Below are 12,486 nucleotides of genomic sequence, written 5' to 3' on the forward strand. Positions count from 1 at the left end.
TATGTGCTTAATTATCCTAGTATGTGTTTTTATTCTTGTAAGCAAGTAGTTATAACATTTGTGGTAGTGAAAATAATATGGAAATTATAATGAGTAAGCATGTGAGGTAGAGATGGGGAAAAACTTACTAAGTCTCGAAATGGGGTGCTCTCATGTAGTAAAGAGCAACCAATACTTAAACAAAAAATTGGGAAATAGAAGTTAGACGAAGGTAGGTGCGACACCAGGTTAAAAAGGAAGTAGGAATTTTCCTAAGTGCTAAAAGTTGTGCTCTCAGGCGAGATAAGAGAGCTAACGCTTAGAAGGGAATCAGAAATATAGAAGTGAAGAACACATGAGCAACTGTAGGCTTAAGAGCCTAAGGGTGGAAATTGGCTAAGTGTAACAGGAGGCATGCGTCAAGGGCCATATAGAGGTTAGTAAAGGCCTAAGGTGGATAGTATGTAAGCAATTAAGGTTGCCTAAGTGAACACATGGTAGACAAGGAGCACTGAGGCATGAGAGGTTAAGGGGGGTGTTGATGAGTGTCGCCAGTGTATGCGTTGGCTAGCGATGCGTGAACAAGAGTGTGCAACATTGGCTGTGGTATGAGTTGGTCGAGGAGGAAGGCTAGTGGGATGCCAACTTGGGTGTTGATAAAGAACTTAAGCATTCAGCTTAATCATCTAATTAGTGGGCTAAGTGGTGTGCTTAGAGGTCACAAATAAGGGTTAGTGCGCCATGTGTCATCTCAAGGAACTAGTTGATCATGCAACCTTAGTATAAAAAGGAGTTTGAAGTTGAAGAGCTCGGTTTGGACATTTTAATCGTGCTAAGGAAGGTGAGTTGTCATCAGTCTGAAGGTTGAACGTTGAAGAGTTGAATCAGGACTACCAAAGAAAAATTTCCATGGAATTGAGCTGAAGGTTGAGGAATTTCTTCAAGTGTTCAAGAATCTAAGGCAACACGAATGAGTTGTAAAACTTGATGAATTTCAAGCTCGTAAGGAAGAATCAGAGGCTAAGATTCTAATGTAAGCTAGTTAAGACGTTTAGGAATAAGTTCTTAAAATAAAATTTCATAAGATTAAGTTTAGAATTTAAGTTCTTCAAGCTAAAAATAAAATCTGGAATTTTGGTTGGATGAACAGGCAGACAGCTGCAACCCACGCATAAGCAAGCAACTAGCTGGCTGAGGCTAAGTGCAGATAAGAATCCATCACATAGGTGAGACAGGCATGTTATAACACCTAGGAGCTTCTTGTGTGCAAGTTGCCACTCACCTAGTTAGTCGCAAGGTAAAAATTTGGTTAAGTGTGGTAACACATTAAGTGCAAAATATTAAGGACGCATCGAGTAAAAAGGGGAATAAGATAATGCGTCAAACTAGATTTGAGGCTTAACATGCGTTACCTTGAATGATAAGTTAAGCTTGAGAGGGAGTTAAGGCATTAATCAAAGAATCTTGTTATTCTCACAGGGCAAACGCGTTCAAGGGAAGCTTACCCTTTTTAGGGAGTAACGCAGGGAGTAACGCAAGATAGTGGGTGACTAGTTTTCAAAATATTTGCTAAGTGTTTTACTTATGAATTTCCAATGCAAGGTTACTTTTATCTTGATGTTCCAACACATGTTTTAAGTAGTGGGAGTTGATTATGAACGCATGTTGATGATTTAAAGACAACTTTTACTTGTAACTTCCATGCATTCCAATTAAGTTTTTATGCCATGTTTAACATTAGAATGAGTTATTTATTGACTCCCTTAAGCATGATAAGTATGATGTTTTATGATGTTAACATGTATGTTTGATATGTAAAACCTACTCCTGAGCATTGATCCTGAATGTATGGTAAGGTACCCCAACTATATGACAATCTTTGCTACTGAAGGTATGGTAAGGTAAGCAGGATCCTACTCAGTTCTACGTGCACATTAGATTTATGTTATTAACGTTGATGAGATTAAGCAAAAGGGCTCTCTCTCAACTAAAGTTATTAGGGATCGAACAAAATGGCTCTCCCGCATGTTCAGGCAAAGAAGTAGAGGAATTTTATAGAAAATGTTGATGAGATTTAGTCCAGGGTTTTTCATGCTATGATTTTATATTTTTAAATTTTTATTTCCGAATCCTGGAATGGAAATGGAAATGTTTTGTTCTAAACATGTTTATATCGTGAGTTACAAAAGTATGATTTATTTAAAAGTAGTCACTCACTAGGCCTTTTGAGCTAATCCATTATAATGTTTTCCTCCCCAAATAGTGGTCAACGTCCCAAAACCTAGCAGTTTTGCCAGTCTGTGACTTTTCAAGAATATCAGGAACTTGAAGCTTAGGTGGCTCATCACGTCTTTGTTAAACTTGAGTCTTATGTTCATATTGTGGGAAGTCGGGATAGAGTTTTTATGGTTGTTGTAAATAGACTTACTAGACCCCTTAACTATGGTATATGTGAATAAGTATTTTGTTGTATGAGAACCTGTATGTTTAAGTTATGTTGACAATGTGGTAATGGTTTGTTATAAGATATAAATTGTTTATCAAGTACCAAGGGCTTTGGTTCATGGAAGTATGTTGGTAGTAATTGTCATAAGAGGGTTGACAATTGTTGCCTTCACACTTCTTCTCAGATTACGAGGGTAATTCGGGATGGGGTGTGACAATGACTATGTATATGATCTTTGACTTATTAAGTAAATTTTTAAAATTCACATATTTATTAGACATAAAGTTGGATTTTGAAGCCAAAATAAACAAAACTCAACTGACAATGTGCTTGTGCTATCAACCTTAAAATCAGATATTCAATTCCCCCATCCCACATATTCTCATAAAAAAAAAGGATTTTGTGCCTAATGAGATAATTAATTTTCAATATTGTGTAAAAAAAAAAAACTTTCAATATTGTGTCTTACACACATGATTTTCTAAAGAGTCAAATACATAAACAACCTATTAAACACAAAATTTAAATTTTGAAGGTTTATTAAACTTCAATACTTTAATAAATCTAAACTATGTCTTGATGAGTTCAGACCTATATCGCATTGTAAAGTTAAAAATTAAAATTAAAAGAAAAAGCATTTACGTAACGTAATTCAAACTTCTAGGGCTAAATTCGTAATTTGAGTTGAAGAAGGGAAAAAAGGAAAAAAAATTAAACAAAGAAAGAAACAAAACAAAAAGAAACGCCCAAATTGATCGGTTCATGTGTCTCCCTGGTGAAACGTCGGTTGCAATTTAAAATCAATGGCTTCCGATTCCGAATAACCTGCATTCGCCGACGAAGGCCTTCTTCAAGCGTCGGTTCGGCCGATGCATTGCCGTCTATAAGGTAATTCCATGGATCTATTGCCTTCTCTCCATCGGATTTTTCTTTTTGCAGAGTCATTTCGTGGTAGGCGTCTCGTTTGTATTGTTCTTTTGCTTCGATCCGCAATGCCGTTTGATTATAGTTTCCATTTTGAGTTAGATCCGCAGTGGTTTCTGAAATGTTAGTTGTTTTTGTTGTGAAGATTCTTTTCGTGTTCGAACATTTATTTAATTGATCTCCAGCTTTTTCCTGGACTTCCTTCTTATATTAGTTTCGGTAGATCTTCTTTTCTTGGTGTTCGGTAATGGCTGTTCTTGATTCTGTAGCGTGAAGTTCCTCGAAATGATCTCGGAAAAACAAGCAGTTCTTTAGATCTGAATAAATAGCTACATTGTTGTTGAATGAGAAATCCAGTTTCAATGGCGTACTAGTTTGGTTAATGTGTCGATTTTCTGCTATCGTAGGTTAAATTATCAATAGTCTGGTAGTTCTTCGGCAGCGCCTTATCTTTTTTAGGGAAGTTGCTATTTTAGAAAATTGATAGAATACGATCGAAAGCCGGATATTCCCGGCTGGAAAATGAGAAATTTTTTTGTAATTCCCTCCGCGATTTTTTTTAAACACAATTATGGTTTCTAACTTTCTGTAATATATATACTTTTTAATCAACGAGTGTCCGGGCCAGACTAATCTCACAACACAACCGACTTCCTATAACATTTGGATAACTAACAACCGACTAACATTCTGTAATCTTATAAAGTTTTTTTCTTTTTCTTTTTTTTCTAAATAAAAATTATTTTCTATTTCAAATACAAATATGTAGGCATATAGCATATGTCTCTGTCTTTCAAATTTCGGCTAGGAATGGATTTTTCCCATTTTCCTTTCAACTTTTAAATAGGTTTGTTTTTTCCTTCTTTTTCTAAATTAAAGAAAATACCTATGAACTTTGTACTTCATTTCAATGAAATTATCGCATTGCCCCTAGGTTAAAACAAAGCCAATTCCCTGTTTCTCGCTCTTGTCGCCTTCATCCCTCCCTCCCTGTTTTGTTTTTTCTTTTCACCTCCATTTCCTATTTCTCCCTCCCCCTCTCGTCTCCTTTCCCCTCTCCTCCTTTCTCCCTTCCTTCTTCCACTTTGTTTTTTGTGCATTCTCTATTTCTCTCCACTATCATAAACAACTGCTCGAGCAAGAGCGAGAGCTCAAGCAAGATTGCGAGTGGATTTGCAATTTTGAGTGATATTATGAAGCATATTTCCTCTCATTCTTCAATCTATGGCCTTACACTTCTCTATTTCCTCTATTTTTTTCCCTCTCTTCTTTTATGCCATCTTCCATACTCCAATTACAGAAACTATTTCCTTCAATCAATAAGATAAATGGAATCATCAAGTGTCTTTTAGGATTTGAATGTTTTGACTACGTTAATAGTTGAGTGAGAGTTAATATGTTTGAGTTTTAATAAACATGAAGAAAGACATACGGAGAATTTGGGCAATACGCTCGAGGATAGCTAGTGGAAGGGAAATAAAAAAAAAGAAAGATCATTACTGAATCTGTAGAGATGGAGATTTTTGTTAATCCTATTTGCACTTCAAATTAGTCTGTTATTTGTTGTGGTCAACTCCAAAAGGTTTCCCAATGATCGAAGATGATATTCATTTTTCGATCCTTTCTCTATTTGACAATTCATTGTTCTGCTGAGGTTCGAGGAGAGATTTTGATTGATTTTGGAGTTCCGTCAGATTTGGTACTTGAAGTTTTGGAATTTGTTTGATTATGGAGAAAATTGGTGCAAGAATTAGACAAATGGGGGAAGGGGGATGAGAGTATTGATTGGGGCAAACGATGTAATATAAATTTGTGCAAGATGATATGAAAATAGATGGAATGTAGGTGAAATGAGTGTAGTGTGGCACGATCGATGAAAATGGATACATAGATATGTTTGCCACCCAATCCACTAGTCGAACTATAAACTAGGCGTTGACAAGTAATACATGAGAGTATTTCAAGGTCGAATCCACAATGAAAAAGACTTTAATGCACTTGGCAGAACATGCAAGTAATTAACTAAACTAAAAGTAAGTTGGAGTGATTTTTGTGTGCAAAAGTTAATAATGTAAAAGTAAATAAAAGTGATGTTGTGGAGAGGTGTGATGTATGGATGTAACAGTGTATAAATACAGTTGATGATGTAGGAAAGTTATATGCGAGGAGACAAGACTTAAACTCTTTGCTTCACTATGTTGCACCTGTCCTAATGCTTTAGCCATATGCCTTAACTATTCATCTTATTAAATCTAAGTGAGACAACCTACCACACCCACCTTCTAATGCAGTGTAGAATATCAAATTAGTTGGAGGTCATATGTGCTAATTCAATGCTTTTACCACCGTTTTCTCTATAGCTTCTGAATGTTTTAGTCCCTAATAAAGACTAGTGCTATATGTCTACACTTTCAGTTAATGAAAACCCGTGTATTATTTCCACATTCTCACTCCATTTAAGTATTTTCACACATTTTGACCATTCCGGTGCCTAAAACATGCTACTACTTTATATTAGTTGGTCAGACAGATGAAAACAACTTCAACATAAACTCTCAAAAAGAAGATTTAAATAAATGATTCATACAAGTTTAGGCTAAAACATAGAAATGGCTACAACATAGGGGCATTAAGTCAAACCTTGAAGAGAACTTAGCTCATATTACTATCTAGAAGAAATAAAATGCAGAAAAAGTTCATAATAGTAAATATTAAACACTATGGAAATGAAGAGAGGGAAAGAAGAAAAAAACTTATTGATGTTGTAGCATTTTGCTACAGTATAATTCTGATACAACAACTTCTTTTCCTCAACAACAGCTTCATCTCGAGCTCAATAGTAGTGATTTTCCACCTTTACCTATGAATTGTGGTGAAGGTGGAGGAAGAAGACGAAGATCTCATTTTTTTTTCCCTCTCCAAAATGTGGATGGAGGGTTTTATTTATAATGTATTTCAACCAACAAGAATTGTTCACATACTCAAAGGGGATAAAAATACTTTACGGTAGATGTTACAGACAAGTACTGCAAATGCAGGTAGCTGTCAGTGGGTACCATGTGCTCTTATCGGCCATGTGGGCTAGTAGTGGTACTTCTCCCTAGAATATCTTATCATATGTTAAATCCCATGTTGTAGCATGAAGATTTTGTGTTGTAGCATCATCACGCTGTAGACTGTGATTTGATAGCTTTATGCACCTCTGCCACCTATGAAACGCAGATACTTTAGATGAGGCAAATAATCTGTATCAGACACGTATCAGATACCAATACTTCCCAGATACGTATCTGACACACGATTTGACGTATTTATTTCAACACATACTATTTTTTAAAGAAAAAAGATAAGCAACTCATCTAATCTTTCTCAATCTAAAACTAGGCAACCAATTAAAAAAGCTCACTATTTGAGTCCAAAACTAAAAGGGGAAAAAAATAACAAATCAAACCCTAAATTAGAATCATCTAATCTCCATCTTCACATTTGAGTCCCCACAAAATCCATCAAAATATAAACCATTTGGATATCTTCAACAATTCAATGAAGAAGTTCTCCGTTTATCTTCATATTTCTTCTTCTTCTTTGCAATATGAGCCACTTTTCTATTGCATTTTATTAACTATTGTACTTCAACATCTTAGATGTTTCTTTTTTGTATTTTATTTAAGTGTTTGTATTCTATTTTGTACTATTGTTATTAACTTGTATGTTAAATTTATCTATATCTTAGATTTTTTTAAAGAAAAATAAATGTATCTTCAAAGTATCAGTATCTTTGTTTTTTAGAAATATATATATTAAAAATATATATAAAAAAATGACGCACGTATCTGTATCTTAGTTTTTTAGAAATTGACGAATCACCGTATCCGATCGTATCCATATCATGTAGCCATATCTATGTCTGTGCTTCATAGTCTGCCACCTTCAGTTGATTTGACGTGCTCAGTCGATAAGCTGATGTTTTAGAGTAATGATGACCAATTTTTCGATTCAAAGCATGAGGACTATGTTGCAGCTTCAAATTTCATGAGTGCTACACTACAACAATGATTTTTCCTTTTAAGTCTTTTCAGCATATTGGGTGATTTGACGTGCTTAGCAGCATGTGAGGACAAGGTGGACCCTGATTTAGAGTATGTGGACTTCCCACCGGAAGTACGTTCCTGTGATGTTGTTGCATGTCAATTCGAGATGCTTCAAACATCAATTTTCCTGATGTATCAATCATTAGAACCACCACAATTTCATATGAATTTCAAAGGTTTTTATGATATAAAATGCATTAAGGAACATGTTGTGCTAGCACACTCTTTATCTAGCTACAAAAATTGCTTACAACTTTGAGTTTTTCTAATGCATTGAGGTTAACATTAGCCCAATTTTTGGTGCTAAAATAACTTGTTATCACAAGTTATCAAGTATCTATATGAGTTGTTTCAAATTGATAACTTCAAATGATTGATTGTTTAGGTGTTGAAATTTCTTATATCTATGTCTGGGCTTGCTAAAAAATGAGAGAGCTCCTCTTGTTTACTTGGTAGTTTCAGAGATTGAGAAATGGAAGAAAGATATTAAAAAGGTATTGAAGAAGAGAGGAAAAACGAGCAGAAATGTAGAAGTGTTAGGCCATAGATTGAAGTTGAGAATAGAAAGGAAATGGAAGAGGGTGATGGGGTTTAAATTTATATAACAATTTTGTACATATGCTATAATAGGAAGGGTATTATTGAAAGTTTTGGATAGAATACAAGTATTCTTGAAACAAAATTTGAAATTTAGGAGTATGTTCTACAATAGTCTTATATATATATATTCCCTTTATTCATGGAAGAGAATGGAGTTTCCATGAAGTTCCAAAGATCAAGTTATGGTTAGGTAAATTTAGTTAGGTTTTTTATTTGTTTATTATCATTATATTTTTATTTTTATTCTTATTCTTGTTCTTGTTCTTGTTCTTATTATTATTATTATTATTATTATTTTGCAGTTAATTTCATGTAATTAATGAAGTGAGAGCAAAAAAGTCATTTTGCCTACTGAAATTTCATTAACATAATGAAGAATAATAATCTTAAAAAAAGTTTAGAACTTATTTTCAAAAAGTAGGTCGTTTATACTCGCAAACGATTTGGGTTATAATAGTAACTTTCCATCTCTTACTAGATGACAAGAAGCTACTAGAGGACAAACCTGTTAGTTTGAACTTTTTTTAGATATATAAATTTAAAAGTAATATCTCAAAGGGTATCTTTCACTGTCTGAGAAAAGAGAAGGGATTGGACATATTTAATAGTATGTGTTTCTATGAATGAACTTCTAATGGTTACACTTTATTTTTGGTGCATGATGCTGCAATACATAGTCACTTTCCGAACTTTTCCTTGCTTGGTGTAGAGCAGCTGGGTTCCCAAGAGGAAAGGAGAGGAATATTAAATGTAATGGCCTCTGAGAGGGAAGTTTTTGAACTTTCAGGGCCATTACACATGGCTCCTATTGATTGGTAAGAATAAACTCTTCAATTTTGATGAAAATATAAGTTTTTAGAGGTTGAGTTCAGATTTCAGGAAGTCCTTTTACTTGATTGTGTCTCCAAATTTGTTCTCTTAAGTCGCATTTGGTAATCATTTCATTTTTTATTTTTGAAAATTAACCTGTAAACATTTCTTTCCTCTCTAAATTTCTTGTTTTGTTATCTACTTTTTACAAATGTTATAGAAAAAACCAAATCATTTTGAAAACTTAAAAAGTAGTTTTTAAAAACTTGTATTTGTTTTTAGAATTTGACTTGGTTTTTTATAGCATTGTAATTTGTACATGAGCCAAGTTCTTGTGATGGCTTTTCAATAATGTTTTAATTCGTTAACAGGGATTTTAAATTAGTCTAGTTGAGCAGGCGATAACATTATGACTGCAGGGAGAATGCTGATCACAGAAGGTCAGTTGCTGCTTGTTTGGTCCAAGGTGTTTACATTTTAGAACGGGACCGCCAGGAGAAGCGTCAAGGCTCGGAGGCCTTTGCTCCCCGCTGGTGGGAATTCTGCCACTTTCGGTTGCTTCGTCAGCTCGTTGACGATGTCGACTCTTCCATTTTTGGTGCCGTTTATGAATTCAAACCTTTGCTGCTCCAAGGTCACCACAAGGTTGATGGAAGTCCCCGCTTTGTGATTGCCTTCCGGGGCACCTTAACCAAACCAGATTCCGTCTCTCGTGACATAGAGTTAGATCTTCACCTCATTCAAAATGGTCTGCATCGGACATCACGTTTCGAGATTGCGATGCAAGTGGTTCGGAACATGGTTGCTACTGTTGGTGACTCAAATCTCTGGTTAGCTGGCCATTCCCTCGGGTCAGCCATGGCAATGCTTGCTGGAAGAACCATGGCAAGAACAGGCATTTTCCTCAAATCATATCTCTTCAATCCTCCATTCTTTGCCGCACCGATCGAGAGAATCAAGGACAAGAAACTAAAACATGGATTAAGGATTGCCGGCAGTGTTATCACTGCAGGACTTGCTCTTGCTTTGAAGGCTAAAAGTAATGATAACCAAAGAAATGGAGTTGAGGAGCCATTTTTTGCCATAGCAGCATGGGTTCCTTCTTTGTTTGTCAACCCATCAGACCATGTAGGATCAGAGTACATTGGATATTTTGAACACAGGAAGAACATGGAAGATATCGGTGCTGGAAGTATCGAGAGATTAGCGACGCAGAATTCAATTGGTGGTCTTTTGATGAATGCATTTGGGAGGGAATCTGAGCCAATTCATCTCATTCCATCAGCAAATTTGGTTATAAATCTATCTCCAGCACAAGACTTTAAACAAGCTCATGGCGTTCATCAATGGTGGCAACCACATTTGCAATTGCAGTCAAAGATCTATGAGTACTCCTAATTTTTTTTTTCCTGCTTTTGAACTTGTGAGATGTGTAATTTATTAATGTTGTATGTATGGTGGATTGACATTTGAGAGTTGCTTCTTTTTTGTTTATAACTTGATGAGAGAAACCTGTTTATTGATAACCACTCCAAGGTAGTTGTTCATTTCAGGTATGTCCCCCATCCTCTTAGGTTTGGATTCCTCAAAATCATGCCCCAAACACCTACATTTGGTAAACCTCAAAAAACATAGTAAGAGTAGTGGCAAACAAAGAAATTCTCTTATTTAATTTTTCACTCCCGCGAAATTCATTTTGCAGAGGCGTTTAATTGAAAGGAATAAGTTAAATGGTTTTCAGTTTTATTTTCTTTCAATTTCAATAGTTAAATTTTCACTATGATTTTTCAGTTGAATGGTTAATTCCTCACCCAAAAAAATAATAATAAAAAAAAACTTGCATTTTAAAGGGAAAAAAATTCTTAAACCTCTTGTTAGAAATAAAATGAGAGTTCATATTAAGTTATCTTAAATAATTATCTATGCATAAGATTTAAAAATAGTTTTATTTGTTTTTTAGAAAGAAAAACAATAACCAAAGAATTATGATAATTTATAGAAATATAAGTTATTGTATATTTTTACTTAGAATAATTAAGAAAAATTAGAGGAAAATACATTAGCTTGATATGAAATTCATGTATATAATTATATTTTGTATTCATGCTACAGTTATAGACGCATAGTTCAATTTGTATGCAGAAAACCATGCATTGAGCAAAAAACACAGAGAGAAAACGACAAATGCATGGCAGTGGATATCAAATCAATATGTAAGTTGGTAGTTGATTTGAGACATCCCGCTACAAAACCAATGAACCTATGATGCGAGCAGTTGGCACATTAGAGCATGGAATTAAATACAAAGGTATCACTGAATCATTAGAAAGAGGCAAAGAAGCACCCTTTTCTACGCCTATAAATATCCCATCCGAATTTTGCTAAGTATGAAACTTTTGATCAAGAGATTGGTTGAAGCTTTTCTCATACTCCACCTCAAGTCCACCACTATCATCGATCTCTCAAGCTTTTCTTTGGATAATTCTAAGTGAGAACTCAGTCTTCTTCTCCGAAAAAGGAGAGACTGTTGGATCGATATGGCAACCCTAGAAGGGGGTGAATAGGGTTTAATTAAACTTTTTTTTCTAAATTAACCCAATTAAACTAATTAATACACTTTTTATAAATAATAAGAAAATTTCAATTTATGCAACAAATAAGACGACAAAAATGTGATAATTTAATTCTATCAAATTTTAGCAAATAAATAAGAACAAACTAAAACATACAATAAATTTCTTAAATTAATTGCAAAAATAAAAAGGAAAGAGTTAGAGAAGAAGACATCGTAATTTTTATAGTGGTTCGGTCAAACTCAACTCCACTCCCCAAGCGCCTCTTGGGAATTTGAATAAAATCTTTCCGACTCTTTACACGGATTAGAGCCCAACTGTTACACCACCGCTCCTTTTACGGGTTCAAGAGCAAACCGATCCTTTCCACGGTTTAGGATCAACTCGTTACAAATGTTGGAATTTTTTAAGAACACAATACAACTCTCACTAGAGTGAATTTACAAGTTTAAGCACTCAACAAATTTATCCTCACAATACAATAACACTCTCTCAAGAATAAGATGAAAAAAAAATTGGGAACTTAGAGAGAGCAACAATGGAACTTTTGAGTTTTGGAGGATTATGAAATGTAAAATTTGTTGGTTTAAAATTTGGAGAGGAAGATGGATTATATACAGATGGAAAAATTTTTAGAAATCACAATTAATTTGGACCATTGGATTTTGGAAAAGAAAAATCAATGGTGGAGATTTTAAACTAAACTAATCGTTAGATACAAACAAAATATAATATTAAATTCCTTTTCTTTTGAAATTCATTTTCTTTTTAAAATTAATCCAAAAAATAAAAACATACCATGTGTCAAAAACTAGCCATTAGACACAAACATAAAATAATATTAAATTCATTTTCCTTTTAATTCATTTTCTTTTTAAATTCATTCTCTTTAAAGTTAATCCAAAAATAAAAAACTAACCGTTAGACACAAACAGAAAATAATATTAAATTTATTTTCCTTTTTAATTTCTTTTTAATTTCAATTTTTTTATTTTAAATCAATCCAAAAATCAAAAGTCCATCATAGGTTAATCTCTTAATGATCCACCATTCAACCAATATG

The 12,486-nt window shown here is 34.1% G+C and overlaps 1 protein-coding gene across 3 annotated transcripts; it reads left to right on the forward strand.

Annotated features, from left to right (window-relative positions):
* Positions 1–3,023: 3,023 nt before the first annotated feature.
* Positions 3,024–10,376, forward strand: LOC150031703 (GDSL esterase/lipase At4g10955-like). Of its 3 annotated transcripts, none has more exons than XM_090308790.1 (3): positions 3,024–3,313; positions 8,750–8,855; positions 9,270–10,376. In XM_090308790.1, exons 2-3 carry the CDS (start codon positions 8,794–8,796, stop codon positions 10,246–10,248), a joined length of 1,041 nt encoding a protein of 346 aa, XP_090164916.1. In that variant the 5' UTR covers positions 3,024–3,313; positions 8,750–8,793; the 3' UTR covers positions 10,249–10,376. The 3 variants fall into 3 exon arrangements, with proteins under 3 accessions (XP_090164916.1, XP_090164915.1, XP_090164917.1); XM_090308789.1 differs by having other exon boundaries at positions 3,107–3,313; positions 8,718–8,855; XM_090308791.1 differs by having other exon boundaries at positions 3,155–3,313; positions 8,755–8,855.
* The last annotated feature ends 2,110 nt before the right edge of the window (positions 10,377–12,486 follow it).

This window comes from Benincasa hispida, chromosome 12, assembly GCF_027475165.1.
Source record: "Benincasa hispida cultivar pf3 chromosome 12, pf3_genome.v1.1, whole genome shotgun sequence".
NCBI lineage: Eukaryota > Viridiplantae > Streptophyta > Magnoliopsida > Cucurbitales > Cucurbitaceae > Benincasa > Benincasa hispida.